The sequence below is a fragment of the Aulonocara sp. 'chitande type north' Nkhata Bay genome, linkage group LG6, assembly GCF_057382095.1.
Source record: "Aulonocara sp. 'chitande type north' Nkhata Bay isolate Kocher_YH1m ecotype deep benthic linkage group LG6, A_spYH_male_GT1.1, whole genome shotgun sequence".
Taxonomy (NCBI): Eukaryota; Metazoa; Chordata; class Actinopteri; order Cichliformes; family Cichlidae; genus Aulonocara; species Aulonocara sp. 'chitande type north' Nkhata Bay.
Window position 1 is genome coordinate 35,568,769 of NC_141349.1, and position 19,381 is coordinate 35,588,149.

Consider the following 19,381-nt stretch of genomic DNA (forward strand, 5'->3'; position numbering starts at 1 on the left):
CAAAGTCAAATCATCTTATAGTGGTTTCTTGATCATAACAATGAGTTCACTGTACTCTAATGTGCTCCACAGTCATAGAATCGAAATCCAACAGAGCACTTTTGGGATGTGGTGCAACAGAAGATTCACATTATGGACGTGCAGCAAATGTGTTATCATATCAATACGGACCAAAATCTCAGAGGAATGTTTCCAGCACCTTGTTGAATCTGTGCCATAAAGAATTGAAGCAGTTCTGAAGGGAAAAGGGGGTCCAACCTAGTACTTTGCCCTCATGTAATAACCAAGTACAACTCTTGAGATTAGGAATCTCTTTTGTGAGTGTGTCCTGGGCCCAGATGGGATGCTGTTCAGTGGCAGAAGTAACTAGAGAAAACCTTCCCAGGCTGAGGGAGATCATTTGAACTCCACAAAGAAATCCTCTTGCTGTGAGCCACCATGCTGCTAATTAATGTGAATGCTACTTTCTTCTGTTGTACGTTTCTCTGTTGAGATAAGACATTTTGCTTTAACCCTAAACCTTGAGTCCATTAAAATAACTACAGCTGAAGTTCTGCGTCAGTTAAGTGTCTGCAGCTCTTCTGGCTCACAGTCTCTTTGATCTAAAGCTGGCCACTGTTAGAGCTCATTCCTCCAAAAAGTGGCAGCTTGTCTTTTGGATCTTTTATCAGAGCTGAATCAGACAGAGAGATCTCTGTCCCCCCCATCTGATCCAATAAAGGAGTAAAGAGGCCTGAGCTGCCAAATGTATCAAATCTGGCAGGCAGACACCAGTGAAACGAGCCCCAGAGACATGTAGCTAGCCTCCGTGTGGACAGTGTGTGCCACTGATGTGTCTAAAGTACTTATTTAATATTGTGAAGTGGGAAAAGTCGAGAAACAGTAGGCATGCTTTTAGCTTTGGGAAAGAAATGCAGTGAATGCTATCTATGAAAAGAGGAGTGGTTCTGTTTTCATTCCTGTTTGGGGAAAAAACGGAAAAAACAGCACTTAACTGATGTCACTCATTCTCCAGTTGGAACTCATCTTTGAGCTGGGATCAGCTCGGTCAGGGCTTTTTCTGCAGTCAAACCGACACAAAACTGTCCTGAGATCAGTGCTTAGGATTGTGCTGAAGGGAGGCTGGCGGGAATGGTTCTTATCAGAACTCTGGCAGATGCATGTGCAGTTGAGTTTCCTGTGGACTAGTAAGTGGAAGTGGCACATTGCACACATTTGCACATGTGCACGATAGCATGCACGCACACACATGCACATGCGAGGCAGACACACACACACACACACAGACTGTAGGCATCCTCCTTCCCCCTCCTCGTGCCCCTGAGCCTGACAGTCTGGACATGGAAGATATCAGAGAGTGGGAGAGGCATGAAAACACAGACTCAGGCTCTGAGTTAGATCAGTGTGTAGCCGTGAAAGTGCATTTGTAGGTGACAAAATGGCGATGTCAGAACAGCTAGAGTCTGAAGGAGGTAAGTCTGTCTTGCTGACCTTTTCCTTTTTGCCTTTCTCACAGCTGACGAGGTAACAAAAACCTCTGAGGTCAAATAAAACGGTCGAAAAGAAGAATTTCTGATTTGTCTTTTATTTAAAAGCAAGAACTAGTACAGCATATTTATACCAAAATGCTGTACAAGTTCAGTCTCTTACTCTCTTTTTATTGACTTTAACAAAGGTCAATTTAAACAGGTTGCACTTGTGGGTTTAAAGTGTAGGCTTAGTGAAAACACCATGTGTGTCCGCTTTGAGCACTTATTATACATGGCTTTATGGCTTTAGGTGTGAATGTTTAACTGCAGGAAAATGAGGCAAGCTGACGAAGCGAGGGTTGGGCAGATCTGTGTGAGTGTACCCGTGTGCCTCACTGGTTGGGGTGCTGGTTGAAGATAAGGCTGTCCCTATGCCTGAGAGCAAAGGAGATGGTGTGTGTAAGCCCTTCAAGCCTTATCCTGACACACCTCCCACCCCCACCTCCTCTCCAACACCCCACCACACACACATGCACTGGGGATTAACCCCGTCATGTACCATTTCAATGGGTGAGCTTGGGGAGACACACACACACAGGATTAACCCTTGTGTGTCCATTTCCATGGATGTTTCTTAGCCTCTCTCTCTGGTTGTGTCAGCAATGATTGCTCATGTTGCCATAGTGACAGGGGCCAGCCAATGTAAGATAGGCAAATCCACATAAGTCACCCACAACAGACACTCTTAGCTACAACAGACTACACCTCCCCCTGGTACTAGACACACAAAGATGCTGCCAAAGGACTGACAGCAGCCTCGTGAGCTGTGAAGAGCTCATGTCACAGGCTTACCATGGTCAAACCAATATACATAAAGTCAGCCCGGGCATCTTTGTTGCTGGTCGGGTGAGAGACAGGCCTTATAGAGGCTTATCCTCTCTACATGCCTGGCTCTGGGAGACAGTGCACTTCACCATACTCTGGATTTCATACATCAGAGTCTACAAAGAGGTTCATATTTGAGTTGCTGTCTTCATTTTGGGCATATAAGAGCAGCAGATCCCGGTGGGATAGATGTCCAACAAACAGATCCATCACTTGAAAAACATACACAAGTATTTTAAATGTATAAATGGAAAAAAGCATAAAAATAAAAATACAATAAAATGTATTACACCTAGATTCAGTGTATCAAAATGCCGGCATGAATTAAAAAATATAACATAGTAATAATAGTAAAAAGAAATCTGGATGAAAATGTGAGAATAATGTTTAAAAAAATGTGCAAAAATTGCATCTTTACTTATATCTACTGCACACATTTAAATGACTTATAAGTAACTGAGAATTAGATTATTGCATTAAAACTATCATGTATTTATATCATGTGTACAATGTAATAAAGAATCATGGAGCAACATGTATACGGGCACACAAACTGCATACCACTGCAAATACACCCCAGTGCAAGTCTGGTTCAGGATAAAATATTACACCATCAGAACAACAAATGGGATTTTAAATATCAGACAAAGGCAGCAAGTCATAACCCACTGAAATAACTTGTTTAACTGATGCTTGAAGTTTAAATTGTTCTGCATACCAAAATGTGTAAAAAGAAACTTAAAAAAAAATCACATTTCTACTCATGTCCGCTTTGGTGTATATATTTCCAGTCATTTATATGTGTTATCTATAGTGCAGTTAAAAGGTGAAGATGAATGTAATATTAATAATGATGATGATAATAATAATAATAACGACGCTGATGATAAATGTTATTATAATGTTGCAATAATGTCATATTACTGATCAGCACCAGTGTTTAGTCTCACTCCCTCTGTGAAGACCTGTTTACTGAGCAGCTCGCAACAGCGGCTTAATTTATGAATAAATCATTTATGAAACATTGTTTTCACTCCCAGTGTGCATGGGTGGTGTATTAATGAGAACCGTGTTCGTGCTGGTGGCTGTAACAACCTAAAGAGTGCAGCAGGAAGGGAAAGTTCTTTAGTGGGTGAAAGGAAACTACTTTACATCCTCGATATGGGATAATCTGTCTTTTCTGTCCTTTGGGGTTAGATGCTGTAGATCAAATAGTTTGCGTGTTAGATATGACGCTTGCATAAATATGGAAAAATTGCTGTCCTAATACTGCTTGTTCTTTTTATATCACAACTTTGGACATATGGGTGAGATCTCTGCTGGCTGTGATCTGAATATCTGATTATTATTTGAGGCGATTTAAGCAGATTTAGAAGCCTGTGGGATTCTCCTTTTGGCTTAGTGCTTTGTGTGTGTGCGTGGATCTGTGTGTGTGCGCGCAGACTCAGAGAGGAAAAGAGGGTATAGAGATTCCTGATGTTAGGGGATTTACTCGTCCACCTTGGGCAGTTCAGCATACAAACTGAAAGGCAGAATTAACTGACAAACTTATTCTGCTGTCTTTAAGTGTAAATTTATAAGATCTTGGTGTACTTTTGACCAATGGGACTGCTCCACTGCAAATGTATGTGCATCACGTTTGCATCCTGCTTGGGCCCAGGGTCTTGGTTGTCACTGCCTCAGCTCAAGCTGATTGCAGCAAGCCTATGTTCACTAATTAGGTAAACATGACAGCCACTTTGCAGTCAGCATGATCTTTGTCTCCACGCTCATCTCCACTGAGTTGCATTAGGACAATTCTCATCTGTGTCAGTTACAAGGAAGGGATATGGGATGCAGGGAGGAGGAAGGGAAAAATGCTTACCAGACAACCTTTATGTGCAGTTGTGCATTAGTGGGGGGAGGAGGAGCAGAAGTGGGAGAGGGCGGCTGGCGGTGCTGGGCAGAGGAGAGAGGAGCAAATGCATTGCAGAGGGAGAGGAGGAGGAGGGCCTACAGCTATTGTTCATGTCCTCCCGTGAACAAAGGGCTCATCGGGGTCCATATGTAAACCCACAGCAGGCTTCAGCCCACTGACAAGGCCTCATGCGGGACAAAACATAACCGACCGACTCCCGCAATTTAGGCCTTATTCCGTTTGGAGGAGATTTTTTTATTGATCCAATTCAAAGGGACGTATTGTGTGGGTACGTTGCGTCCAGCCAACCGCCGTCCAGCGGGCCTATCCGTTTTTACGCACGGAGCGTACACACGGTCTATCAGCACGGATCTGTAAACATCAATTTTCTGATAGGACTTCTTTGCAGGTAAAGGGTCGCCTTTCCTCCAAACACACTACTCGACTCTAACGTTTAGCTTTTTTAACGTTTACAGTTGGTGTAGGAACTGCCGCCGGTGTAATTGCTCCTCTTTTTGAGTGCTTTTTCGTTGCGAAGGGATTTAACGCTAAGGCGTTAGCAGGAAGGCTAAAACCAGCTAACTGGTTACAAACAGTTTTCAGGCTAGCTGACGTTAGCCTACCTTGCAGGCCTACGAGGCAGTGTTGTACACAGTCACCGTCGCTGTGGTTGAGGGGATCGGGATTATGTATTGTGTCTTGTTTGTTCACATAAATGTATTGCTTTTCAGATTATTATTGTTTGGCGTTTTGTTGTTAAGCTCGCTCGAGTCCCGTAAAAAATTTAGCCTAGCTAGCAACTATATGCTAGCTTGGTGCCATTCTAATTGCCTTTGTAGCAACTCTACATCCAATCTTCTTTAGCAGTTAAATTTATGAAGCATAGATGCCGAAATAACCTAAACCGGTGTCACTTTACGTTCAAAGTTTAACAATGTGGTTCAGGTTTATCCGGCTCACAAATTCCGTTTGGATACTTGTCCCTTATCTTGTCCCTTGTACCAATCATGGTGGCAGTCTTGAGTGGCAGGAGTGCACAACCACGACAGGTTATATCCCCATTTAGAGGAGACGTGATGTTGTGATGTTGGGTGGATTTTTGGCGGCTGAGCATGAAGAAAAGTCAATAGTTGAGTGTTTTTTGGCATCCGTGCCAGTTTGACAGATGATCTGCTCTAAAAGTTTCTGTCCACAAGCAGATGTGTGTATTTTTAATGTGTATGTTTCTGTCGACATTGTGTACTGTGTGCTTGTAAAAGAGAGGAACACGATTCCCAGTGGAGGAAGTGGAGTCCAGCTGATGTGATTGTGACTGCCTGTCATTAACCGCTAACGGGAGAGGAGAGGAGCTAATGGAGCTCTCAACAACTAATGGACACACAAAGAATCGATTATTTATTTATTTATCTGTCTTCTGGTGGTGCATCCAGCCCATAGCATAGTGTTGCACATAGTAAACAGCTTGTTTTTAACTCGATTTGAAGCCAGGGTTTCAAATAGATGAGTGTTTTATTGCCTTTTCTTTTTAACTTTTTAGAAAGATGGAAATGTTTTATGGCTCTATACTCTTTACGGAAAACTTTTTTATTAATTTACCTCTGGGTCTGTAAAAGCTGTGATCGCTGCTGTTATTCACAACATATTTGAATGCAATTCCTCCTTTCACTAGAATGGATTTCATAAGGATGCATAGATTAGTGATTTATAGGAACAACATCCTAATGTGTGTGACTTTAAAGGTTAGGCAGCCTCTGTCTGCCCACCTCACCACAGTGTGTCTGCAGATATGTGTTATGAAGTGTTACTAGTACTTTTTACTGGTTTAACTGTTTACTATACATCTTACGTCACTGTGTTCTCATTTCATAACAAACTTTCCTCTGAGACAAGTCCCCCTCTTTGGTTATATCTTTCCTTCAGACATACAGTGACATAAATATGTTTAATATGCAGAGACACCACAGAGAGATATGAAGGAGGTGGGGCTTCACCATGGTGACGCAGAGGTCGTGACCCAGAGGCCGCCACGCCTGGATGGCCTTTATAAGAGAGCCAGGCAATTAGAGTAGAACAGGGACTGGATCTTTATGTGTGTGTGTCAGTGTCATCAGTATGTTTTCTCTTGTGTTTGGGGTTCCTTCTGACTTACTGTTTAGTACTTCATGGTAAGGCACCAGTTTCTATGGTAGTGCTGCATGAGGCTTCTTCCATTGTGTTGTTTTATATTTTAATGCCCCAAAAATGAGCCATTCAGGGAAGACCATGGAATGAGTGCAGTTAAAACTGGACCATACTGGTTATTTCAGGCTGATTAGGCATCAGAGGTGTAACAGTTCTCCACTTTTTACTTTGGTTTTCAAAAAAAACAATTTTTAGCACAGGTCCAGTTATTCAATCATGATCGGATCATGGACCAAAAAAGAAACTATGTATTTATGTATCGCCGCTTCAGTTTTTAGCCAGATAATCTTTAAACCTGACAACTTTACCATACTAGCATGCTTCAAGTAGGTAAGGCAAGATCTGATGCCGTATCGTGGGCCTTTGCATCTTTTCAATCTCAGTATTACAGATTCGTACAGCCCTGTTCGACATCATCATCTTTGGTTTTGTTGGTTTTTTTTCCATAACCTCAGCTTTATCAATATTGAAAAGTTTACTTTTTTTTCAGTTAATAAATTTTTTATCTTTATCTTTTGTGTCTAAATTTGGCATGCTTACTATACACACGTCATGTTCTCCGTCAGGTCACAAGTTTTCATCTGCCATAAGTTAAATATAATAATGTATATTACAAATATATACGTCACTTCTATTCCAGGCTGTTCCTCCAAGTCGTTCAAGCTGTACTCCCCCAAGGAGCCCCCCAACGGTAGCACTTTCCCCCCTTTCCACCCCGGCACCATGCTGGACAGAGACGTGGGGTGAGTTTAATTTCTGTGCTGTGTTTGTAAAGCTTGCCAAAAATTTGTCTAGCTGACTGCTTATGGGGCCAACTGTGTTGTTTTTAAAGTATGTTTTCTGTTAGCTGTCAAATGTTTTTCAAATGCTTCTGTGCATTCAAACTGTTGTCGCAAAGTTTTTGCAGTGCGTTTACAATAACCTTACAAGTTATCGACTTAAGTAGCATTATCCTCACTTTAGCTGTCTCAGCTCCGCTCTACAAACACGGCGAAGGAAATCTTGTATCTTTGCATAATTACTTTAAGCCTTTAATTTAAAATCAAACCAACAGATAGAAATCCTCCTCAGTCTGTTTTCCCACGTTTTGTGAGGGATCAGTGTAGCCACTCAATGCTTGCACATTCATTTCAAAGTGTTAGAGAGATGAGCACATGCAGTAGGTGTGACTGTGAGCACATCAGTGTTGCAAGAGTGTGTTATATTAGCTGAAGCTGGCGTGAAGCGTGAATTTTCCTGGGAAATTTTAGTTCAATATTTATTTAATCCATCCATTTTTATTAGTTACTTATGGTACTTACGGGCGAGGGGGCACAGCCTATCCCAGCTGAAATGGTCAATCACATAGCAACACAGAGAGATGACACACTCACGTCCCCATCTATGGCCAATTTAGTCTCGCCAATTACTGTAACATTCGTGTCTTTGGTCTCTGGGAGGAAGCCGGAGTACTCAGAGAGAACGCACACAGGGATTGGGAGAACATGCAAACCTCAATTAATAATTGAATGCATTATGCTTTAAAAAAGCATCAAGCCTTGAGATCATCTATTGGCATAATAATGTAATAACTGAGTGATGCTACCTTCCAGTATCAGATCCTAAATATAAGCCGTTTTTCAAAGTGTTGCATACGTTGTACAATATTACCACGCACTGGTAAAACACCTTTAATATATGAAGGTTTATTCCTTGTATTTAAGTAAAGGGGGGCCCGCTGATCTTCTGTCATTGAGTGAACATTTGCATCAGTACTGCTGTAATCCAGAGTAGAAAAATGTTATTCATTCATCGTTTACGCCACGAATTATAAAGGCAATTACCTGCTGAGCTACTGTGAGCAATGTTTAAACTGTTAACTGCTGTATGAGGTGAAAATTTACAGCCAAAAAATTGCATTGAATTGTGTAGCTCAGTAAAGTTGGAGAATATCGTTGTTTTTTTAAATTTTGGTTGTTTTTCCACCCGTTGTCATTTTGCAATAAATAAATAAATGAATCGGCTGCAGTTGTTGATTGTGTCTGTGCATTTGAGAATTGATATTTACCGTCTCATCCAATTTTTGCCATGTTTGGCTCATGTCCCGGGGTTGTAAAGGCAGACTAGCTCCTTGAGGAGAGCATATTAGCACTATAGCTGAATGTAATAATGTCTCTGTCTCCTGTTTCTCTACAGCCCCACTCCAATGTACCCTCCCACATACCTGGAGCCAGGAATAGGGTAAGACTACATTGTTTCCCATTATTCCAGGCAGGTTTAAAAACCGTAGTAATACAAATACAGATAAGATTGTGAGATTTTTTTTCCCTTCTCTTAATTGCCTAGAGATCTTGCAGTAAGACTGTAAACCTCAACTGGGTTAAACCCTGCTAAATCTAAAGAGTCTATGAGAGCTGTAACCCTACTGCATTTTGATGACTGTCAGCTTTTGTGTTCTTTTCAATTTGTTTCTTCCAGGAGGCACACACCATATGGCAACCAGACAGACTACAGAATATATGAGCTCAACAAACGACTACAGAACTGGACAGAGGTTTGTGTGCATACACAGCCACATACATTGACGCTAAACGCCCCCAAAAAGGTGTTTAATGAATAACTTTCTCCTCTCTACAACGTAGGAGTGTGACAACCTGTGGTGGGATGCATTTACTACAGAGTTCTTTGAGGACGATGCCATGCTGACCATTACTTTCTGTCTGGAAGATGGACCCAAACGTTACAGTAGGGAGCTGTTTGAATGACACAAATCAGATTCAGATTTTCAGAATCAGGTTTTTCAGATTCCGATTTCTTCTTACAGCAATTGGCCGGACGTTAATCCCGAGGTACTTCCGGAGTATATTTGAGGGCGGTGCCACTGAGCTCTACTATGTACTGAAACATCCCAAGGAGTCCTTCCACAATAACTTTGTCTCCCTCGACTGTGATCAGTGCACTATGGTCACACAGAATGGAAAACCCATGTTCACACAGGTGTGTATGTGCAGGGGATGGGGACAATGAGGTATTGGGGACAAATACAGCTGGTACTTCTAAAAACTGATATTTAAAGATGAAATTTCTGTCTATGTCCATCAGAGTAATTCTATTTCGAGACAAAAGTTGAAATATGGAGATTAAAGTTGTTTCAAGAAAAATGGAGTCGGTGGAATCTTCATAATTAACTTTAGTAAAAAGGAAGGAAACAATTTCTCTTTTAGCACGTAGACGTCAAAAAGGTGGTGCAGGAAGCTGCAGCTGCAGAAGGAAAAATAAAAACACTCGGAAGAGTGGATTTGCACAAAATGTAATGGCTGGCAGTGGACAGATGCAAGGATATCAATAGTTCCACCCTCATCCAATAAAGTGGATGTATGCTGTATCACAAGACAGTTGATCAATTTGTTTCACCAACTCATCTAAATAAGGCATTTTGGAAAGGGTATAGAAATCTGTCTCGAAACAATAACTGTAATCGCCACATTTTGACTATTTCTCATCTTTAATCTCGAAATTTCAACTTTATTCTCAAAGTGATCAACATGTTTCTTTTCTTAATTTGGCCCTAATACTCAATAAGATGTAAATTTAGCTTCTCTCACTTTAAGGCACTTTTCATCTGATTGGCTGTCCATTACAAACAGCAGATTGGAGCATTGGGTTTAGAGCCGTGTCCCTGAAATAAACGTATCAGGAATATTTCCTCTTATTAACATACAGATACATAAGTTTAGAAATAAAATAAAAAATAATAAAACCGATTGTGCAGATCAAAAACTGGTCGTCTCCTCGAGTTACCTGCATGCTACCACAGCATTAAGGACGTGGTTAGTTGCCGTTTTAATCAGATTTTATGAGTGTTTCGTGCATTCTGTCGTGCACAGAATCTCTGTCCCAGGCTCTCCGCAAGTGATTATTAACTTGGTTGACATTGCATTGATGATAGATGTGACCTTCTCTTTCCACCTCTCTCCACTCTTATTTTGAGTATAATTACTGTCCCAAAAATGGAAGGCAACATGCAGCTTTGTTGATCATGAACTTGGCTCATATCATTGTCCTTTTCTGCAGACAACGTAGGGATTTGTTCTACTCGTGTAGTGAGAATCTGATATTCTGTATAACAAGAATTATTTAAAAAAGTATTTTCGAAAAATTTCTTAATGAATTCCCTGCTGCAAAAAACACTAATCTTTAAATGTGTAAACATGTACCCACTCCTGCATAGATTCTATTCGTCTCTCTTCGGTTGTGTACTAACTCCAGTTCTCTGATCTTCTGCAGGTGTGTGTAGAAGGGCGCTTGTACCTGGAGTTCATGTTTGACGACATGATGAGGATAAAGACGTGGCACTTCAGTATCCGACAACATCGTGAACTCATTCCTCGTAGTATACTGGCCATGCATGTGAGTGAATGCAGAGGAAGTAGGAACCCACACCGGCACACGCTGTTTGCTAGATTTCTAATCTCCTTTCCATATGTTCCAGGCCCAAGACTCTCAGATGCTGGACCAGCTGTCCAAAAACATAACAAGATGTGGCCTGTCGAACTCCACCCTCAACTACCTCCGAGTGAGTACAGTACATGTGCAACATTTGGATTTGGAAAAATGTTCTTTCCTTGTGTCTTGATCGTGGTCCAGATGTAATTTCGTAAGAAAACATTTCCATCTCTGAAAACTTTACAGGATGTTAAACAGTTAATTAGGGACATTGAGTAACCTGCCAAACAGCAGCATATGTTATATACAGCATCACTGAGTAGAGTGAGAAGACTGTTCAGAGCAGTTCCTGCTTTTAAAGCACTTTGAATGATTACCTTCTGGTTTATAAATGAATATATAGTTTGTAGTCAAGGTGTGTACAAACTGGAGACTTTATTTTTGGATGCTTTACAGATCCTGTGGGGTGACAACCAACATAAGCACATTGTGTTCATGTACAGTAAAGATACAAGAATGGTTGAAATGGTTTATTACTAAAAACTGACCCTGTATGTAGAGCGTTTTTGACTAGTAGTGTCTCTGGAGAGCAGTGCTTTGCTTGAATCTCTTGTTTTACAAGCGTGAAGCTGCTGCTTGTTGACAGGAACCTTTAAAACTTTAAGGGGATATTATAAGTCATCATCTTGGCAACATTTTACCAGCATCTATGTCTGCATAATTTACATTTCATTCAACAGCTATTTCCCCATTTGCTTTTAAAAAAAGGCTCTTCATCCTCTACCCGACTGTGCAAATAATCACAGCTGTTTATTAAATTTTGTGTGTGAGACATGAGAAAAATACTGCCTCTTTAGTTATTGGTGACATCCCCTTGCAGAACAGTAATGCTTTAAATGTTCTTGTATGCTTGACAAACAGGCCCAGTTGGATACTAGCAGGCTGTTTGTTTTTCTGCATCTGGCGTGCCTCTCATTTTAAACACAGCACGCAGCACCACCTCACATCCATGTGAAAATTGATTGGAACATGAGCTTTAGATGCCTCTGTAGTGATTAAGCCACTCTAACGTTGCCGCGAAGTGATAACAAATTGTTTTGCTTGATGTTTTATCCCATCGCATTGTCTGATCTCAAACTTTCAAGTCAACCAGTGATGCTAATAATGCTGAACACCAGCTGATAATGCTGGTAATAAATCAAGCGGAGCATCTCTAATTACCTTGAAAAATGGGTAATCACTAACCTGTGGCATCTCCTCTGTTCCTTCCTCTAGCTGTGTGTGATTTTGGAGCCCATGCAGGAGCTGATGTCCAGACACAAGACCTACAGCCTCAGCCCCAGAGACTGCCTCAAGACCTGTCTGTTCCAGAAATGGCAGAGGATGGTGGCACCACCTGGTAGGTGAACCGCATGATTAGATAGGACACGCAGACACGTTGATATGTGGTAACTGGATGTGTAACTTTCTCTCTTTATTCCTTATCTGTAGCTGAGCCATCAAGACAAGCCCCTAACAAACGGCGGAAGCGTAGGATGTCAGGCGGCAGCACCATCAGTGGAGGAGGAGGAACTAACAATAACAACAACAACAAAAAGAAGAGTCCTGGTAGTGGCTTCCCACTGTCCAGCCAAGTTCCGGTGAGTGCTCTGGTGCCATCTAGTGTCTATCATTTGAGCAGACATTATCATTTTGCTCTTTGATAAACTGCTCCATGGATTTGCTAAGGAGAGTTCAGATAATCGTGGCAACAAAAAAGCAGGACTCAATAAACCAAAGTCATTCTGTGTACAAAAATATGAGGACTGACTCAGATTCTGTAATCCTAACCCTAACTAAAACACAGTTGAAACATCTTGTTACTGACTGAGCTAGTAGAAGTACAAATGTCACTTTTAAACCCTCTCATGTTTTTGCAAACACCTCATCAGGGTTCATTCTTGTTTTGTTTAACTGTAAGATAAACTTGTGCCATTTAATGCATTTTTAATATAGCCGGGAAAAGTTACTAATAGCAACCCAGGAAAATAAAAGCACTGTGCTATGACTTTTGGGTGAGTTCCATACTTTCATTTTCATGGTAGAAAATGTATTAATTTTCTTTAAATTCAGTTGTTGTCATTAGTCTATAGCCATTACTTTTGGAATTAACATTTTAGATGTTGCTTGACTGTAATCAGGTCAGAGCAAGTGTTTTAACAGTAAATACATCTTTATTATTAACAGCTGGTTGGTCAAAGTTCCTGCCAAAACTACAGCAGGTGCAAATGAGAGGTGGCTTTACAGGGGGGGATTCAGAGGCACTAAATGCATCGCTTGTATGATATAAAATCGTATGCCATCTGTTCTAAGATATTCATGTGGTCTGATTGTTGTGCTGTTTTGTAACTCCGCAGGATGTGATGGTGGTGGGAGAGCCCACTCTGATGGGAGGGGAGTTCGGCGACGAGGATGAGCGTCTGATCACACGGCTGGAGAACACACAGTTCGACGCTGCCAATGGCATAGATGACGAGGACAGCTTCAACAACTCTCCGGCGCTGGGCTCCAACTCGCCTTGGAACAACAAGGCTCCTTCCAGCCAGGAGAGCAAGAGCGACAACCCCACCTCACAGGCATCACAGTAGAGCCCAGAGCCCCGCATCCTCAACCTAACCCCTCCCTGTCACTCCTAGGCCCCCACCCCACCTCAATAGCCATGACTGCAACAGTAACAGTCCATCATCTGCTCTCCAATCCAAACACCACTGTAGCGCTCAGATTCAAGCACAGGTAGCCCGAGGGGGCTCGGACTGTTTTGCCGAGCTGGAGGAAGTTTCACAACTTCGATTATTGCGGTGACTTCCTGATAATTAGGCACTGTGTCCCACCTCTTGCTCCCTTTTCGTCATTTCATAGACAAAAAGTCCCATCTGCTCTTGCCAATTTTCAGTTTTGGATGGCAACCGGGTAGCACGAGTGATGATTTAGTCCAGGGGAGAACTGTGCACGCTAAAGTATCCATACTGAAGTTCACATGTAGGAACAGGTGGGGTGGAGGGGAAGGTGGCAGTCGGGCTTCAAGATGGTGGCGAGTCGCTTAGGGACGACTCGTCCACTCCTACGCTAAACATGCCTCTGGATTCTGGTCTGCTCTGCTGATGTGCGGGTCGCCCATAACATTTGTTAATAGAGTGTGTGTGTGTGTGTGTGGGTGTGCGCTTGCATGCGTGCGAGTGTGTGTTTGTGAAAGTTTTGAGAAGAGAAAAGCAGCAGCGTGAGTTTAATGGTGGCTTTGCTGAAGCAGATGGACCAGGATTTAGAATCGGTATGTAAAACCATTTGAAATGAACACACTAATAAGAGAGGTGAAATGTGGCACTAGGGAAACATCAAACACACAGACGCGTGCGCGCACACACACAACCACACATAATGATCGAAGGATTTTGAGTCCCCCTAGTGCCCAAATATCTCTGATTAGACTACAGTGAATGCAGTCTTTCAAACAGAACATTGACAACACACACACATGCACAGTCTTACACACACACACACACACACACAGTTACACATTTTAAGAGTTTTTATACAGTATATATTTCCCTAGAATGTTTTTTAATTTGTATTAAACGCCTTCATTTCAATTGTTACTTTTTTATTTTCTACCAATACTGAAAAAGCTACAGACCAAGGAGCAACACAGGACTTTTATCCCTTCCCCCTCTAAAATATATTGTTTTTATCTTTTATGTTTATAAAAGAGAAATACTTTAGTGTGGATGTTTTTATTTTGTCTTTTTGTTCCTTTTTTTTTTTTTTTTTTTTCCTTTTGAGATTTGAATTTTTGTGTATTTGTGCTTGTATATTTAAGGTAGTAGCAAAGTTCTGTCTGACTGTAATAAAATGTATTCTTACTTAGATTTACCTAAAGCCATCCCAATCTAATGTAAAGAAACAAAAATAGGAAAAAGGAGAAAATTCATGAACCTGTCCCCTCTACCTTCCCACCTGCTCTCTTTCCTCCTCCCTCTTTTTTAAAAATGTAAATTACAACTCCCCCTGGGGGTACAATGCCACCATAGAGAGATGGTTTTACTGTTTATTTTCTTTAATTTATTCAGAAATTCAGTCATGTATTCATCTATACAGAAAGTGATTTTTTTTTTCACTTAACATTCACAATTTTGTGTATTACAACTTGATGTCAAGTGAATGTGCTCGCTGAACTTTAGTTATCCGGTGACTTTCATGTTTCGTCACTGGCTAAACAGATTTTTTGTTTTAAGAAGTTTTCTGTCTAAATTGTCTTTATTTGTATTCATAACCAGAATCATACACATCTTCTTAAACCAGCCTCACATTGAGTTCAGTCTGCATATTTGGTAGCAATGCTGAGTCTGTAAAGTCTAATAAATGAACAGCTGAAGCTCTGTCATTGTTTTGTACATTTCCATTTTGTTACTGTTGAATCCAGCAGCAGTTATGACTGAGTTTGAATGGTGACTTGTACCTTCTCCAGACCCTGTAGGAAAATCATTGTTTGATATATATTTTTTTGATTTGGTTAGTTTCTGCCCTTGATAATTAATGTATGGTACCAATAAAAAGATACATTTTCACTTTAAAAAACTTCTTTGTAGTTGATTGTACTAAATTTTACACTCAAAGCTTATTTAAGCCAACACTGTTTTTTAGTTGCATGTTGTGTCCTTTTGGCTTACATAATTTTAAACAACATTATGTAGTGCATATTTCGCAAACACAAAACAGCTTAAACCCTGTTGCATATCTGGTTACTGTTTATTGAAAGCTTATTTTTGGATAAAACTTACACACTTTACTTTGTGTGTTACATAGACTGATCTGCTTTCATCTCAAGACAAGTGAGACCATATAAGCTAAAAAGCATAAGAAAATGACTCATCAAACACATGATCAACTGCCTGGTTTAGGAAAAAGTGCAGTTACAGCAATATGTTTCATATTTTCCGCTTTCGATCACAACTCGAAGACTAAGCGGCATTAGATTGCTGTAAAAAAAAAAAAAATGCACTGGAAAAACAACAACAACAATGCCCTTTTGTGCAAGATTACTATTTTAAAGAACTAGAGGCGCTAACTGGACACTTTATTGGGTAGGTTCTCTGGTATATCACGTTATGTAACTTTATGTTAAATTACCTAGAACCTGGAGTATGTCCTCTCTGGAAGTCCATAAAAATGCACCTTCTTGAATTCCACATAGGAGGTGTTGATACTCTGGGTTTCCTTCATGTAAACTGCCTTTAACAGCCTCTCTACATGTTTAGTATGCTGTTTACTTTTGTGGCGCAAGAATAAAAAAATAATTTAGGAACGGTAGCAAATTTTTTTTTGTAGTTGTCAATGTTAAAAACCCTCCAAATCTTCAGAAGATTATTTTGCATTAGTGAAACATCTCAAAAACAAAACAAACAAAAGCAATGGTTTTGAGTTTTCTGCATACAACAATCATGAACCCGTCCTCTCTACCTTCATACAGTAGCCATAGATGCCCGGGGTGAAAAACAGAAAGCGTTGATGACAAATATTTTTGTTGCTCTCCTGCCTGTCTCCTCGGTAGTTTATGAATTATAGTACATCCCTCTGTTTTTTCTGAAACAGACCCTTTAGAGCGCAGCTCCTGTTCTAGGAGCCAGTGTGAATTTGTCTGTCTCACAGGCTTGAAGCTGTCCTTCTGGGTGTCCAAAGCCTGCAGGTATTCTGCCCTACCGGGTGGTTAATGGCTGTCAATCAAGTCTACATGTGCCCTGAAACACACATCTACAATAACATTGATGGGGAGAAGAGAGAACCAGTAGGCTTCTGACACCAAGGAACCAGAGATGTTGCCCTTATTGGTGAGACAGATTTCATATCTGTTCAGAGTGGCAACCAACAGTTCTGTCATTCAGGTTTCATCATCAGTCCTTTGTTTATGTAACAAAACCCCCCAAATCAACATCAATAATGTGCCTTCTTCACCCATTCAGTACCAAAAAGCTTTGTTTTTTTCCAAATTGTTTCCACTTGTATTTACAGAAGTGAAATCAAGAGGCTCACTGTGGGTTACCAACATCCTTCAGACATTTACATACACCCTGCCTACCTACCATCATTATTTTTAAACAGGTATTTATTCCTCTTATTGTGCCACATGGTACCTTCACAGCTATAAAGGCTATCATTTGATCTTCTGCCGGGTCAAAGAGCAGACAGTTGGGACACAATAGAAGATTTGGGGAGAGTCAATTGTCTTTGTAAGTCCCAGCAGAAAAAATTATGTATGACTAATTGGGACGATGCACAGTTGGGAGACCAAAAAACAAACAAACATGTGCTGGAACCAAGGCCCTGAGCTGGCCTGGTGTTTGGCTTTGCAAAGTGTAAAATGGGCTGCTGTATTAAAAAATACTAGTTTGGTTTATTTACAGAAACTCTACATGTGAAAGTTTTGCGCCTTTCTACTGTATTCTTTTAATGCACATCAAATGTGCATTAATTTACTTAATTTAAAAACTAAAATATTATTTTTCAAACTGCACTTATTTTTTTGGGACATCTCAGACTTGTCTATATAATAATAGAAAACAATTAAAAAAGAAATAATGCCCTCTGCTGCCTGAAAAGTTTTAAGACAATGGGGTGTGAGGTGTTTTTATCCCATAATTATGGAATGGTTTTACTAGCGTAGCCCACATGAAATCAAATTGACATGTGGATGAAGTGAAACAAGTCTGACAGACACTCATGATAGAAAGAATAACATATGTTAAAGAAATTAGTAATAACGAGTAGTTAGTCTTTTGCGAGGCTCATTGTTTGCAACAGGCTTAATTATAAATGACTCATGAATAAAATGAATCATTATGCTCTATGGCAGGATAATTATGAACTAATCATTAACTAAAGATTCACTAATGTAGTGTCTCTCACTTTGATCTCTAGTAATTAGTTATTTTCTATTACATACTCACTGTCTATGACGTATTGGTCGATAATGAAAAGATATTATTGATTATTGATTCTTTATCAAGTTCCCTCTTGATTGTTGATAGAGCTCATTGTGATTATTCAGCAGTTTGAACCCAGTGTATAAATAGTGACTCAGGTGTGTAAATGCTCCACTTACATGATTCTGACTATGACTTAAAGCTGGCAAACAACCATGCAAGCATTTATATTTGGATCTTATACCATTCTGATGTACAGAACATTTTAGACCCCTCTTTAACAGTTATTAGGGAAGTACTTTTGAATGATGCATCAAACTGTTCCAGATGAATTCTGTACTTGTTCTTTATTAACTACATTGTTACAATATTGTTGTGTTATTGGATTATCTTGAAATATATCATAGTATTTTTGCATTATTAGCTGTCTGACGCTGCCCACAGCGTCATTTAAAACGTGAAATCTAGTGAAACTCTCTTTCAAAGGTCTTTATGTCTGCTGATGTGTTACAACAGAACTATTGAGCTGTGCTGGCATCAAGTAGCTGGCAGACAGAAATGACTGCGGTAGTGTTTAACTTTCCTTTCTGTTTCATCATCAATTTTAACCTTAACAAAGAGTTTCAAGCAATGAGCACCTGCAAAGTTAAAACCTTCTTAATGTTCTCTCACACTCTATAAACCCAGTTTCTCTCCTCTACTCCTTTCTCATTAGGTTCTGATTTTCTTCCACTCTTTTCCTTCGTCTCCTTCTCTGTCTAATGACGCAGTAAAAGCAGAGCTTGTCTAATTTATTTTGGAAATTGAGGTGGTCCATGTACTCCTTACCAGAAATATTACCCCTTGATTGTAAAAGTTAATTTACCAAAAACGCATGAGGTCAAAATATGGACGCATTAACTACTGTTTTGAACTACAGCCAAAACCATTGGGAAATATATTATCTTGGTCCTGAGAAACAGGTCTACCATAAAGACGGCAAAGCACTTGCTCTAATTCACAGATACAGACAAAATGAATGTGCAGTATGAAGTAGTTAAAAGGGAGTTCATTCATCTCAACTCACTGCATAATTTCCACACAACTCCATAGGAAGCAGTCACATAAATATGACAGAAAACTGCTGCTGAAAAGCCATTAAAAGACTGTAACTTTTACAGAAATAAAACTAAGATGTGAAATTAAGCTCCAGGATTTTAATGTACTGAAAATAAATTACAGTCAGAGGTGGGTAAATGTTTATTTCTGCTACCGCAAGCAATCTTTGTGGTATAAAGAAGAGCTTAATAGTTGGACTGTAATGAAGGCCACAAGCTGAAATGAGCTGGGCAAACAATAAAGTTACATACTTTAAGACAAGCCTTAACCCTTCAGACTGTATGCTCTTCTCTCTGAACCTTTGAGATATGTGAAAATATGCCAGAAAACTCTTAAACATTTATTTGCTGTGTCAATTATTTTTTACATTTACTCATCAGGGGCTTGGACACATTGATACTCTTAAATGCTTAGTGAAACTTTCAATTTTCTATGGACCTAAAATTTCCTATCACTAATTTGATATTAACTGG

At 40.1% G+C, this 19,381-nt stretch overlaps 1 protein-coding gene across 2 annotated transcripts; it reads left to right on the forward strand.

The window, feature by feature from the left end:
* The first annotated feature begins 1,335 nt into the window (after nt 1–1,335).
* ldb1b (LIM-domain binding 1b) lies at nt 1,336–15,468 on the forward strand. 2 transcript variants are annotated; one of them, XM_086296645.1, is made up of 11 exons: nt 1,336–1,472; nt 7,073–7,175; nt 8,608–8,652; nt 8,890–8,965; nt 9,054–9,156; nt 9,236–9,408; nt 10,699–10,821; nt 10,904–10,987; nt 12,133–12,256; nt 12,349–12,497; nt 13,254–15,468. In XM_086296645.1, the coding sequence occupies exons 1-11, from the start codon at nt 1,439–1,441 to the stop codon at nt 13,482–13,484; spliced, it is 1,245 nt and encodes a 414-aa protein (XP_086152771.1). In that variant the 5' UTR covers nt 1,336–1,438; the 3' UTR covers nt 13,485–15,468. The 2 variants fall into 2 exon arrangements, with proteins under 2 accessions (XP_086152771.1, XP_086152772.1); XM_086296646.1 differs by lacking the exon at nt 1,336–1,472 and adding an exon at nt 4,287–4,660.
* The last annotated feature ends 3,913 nt before the right edge of the window (nt 15,469–19,381 follow it).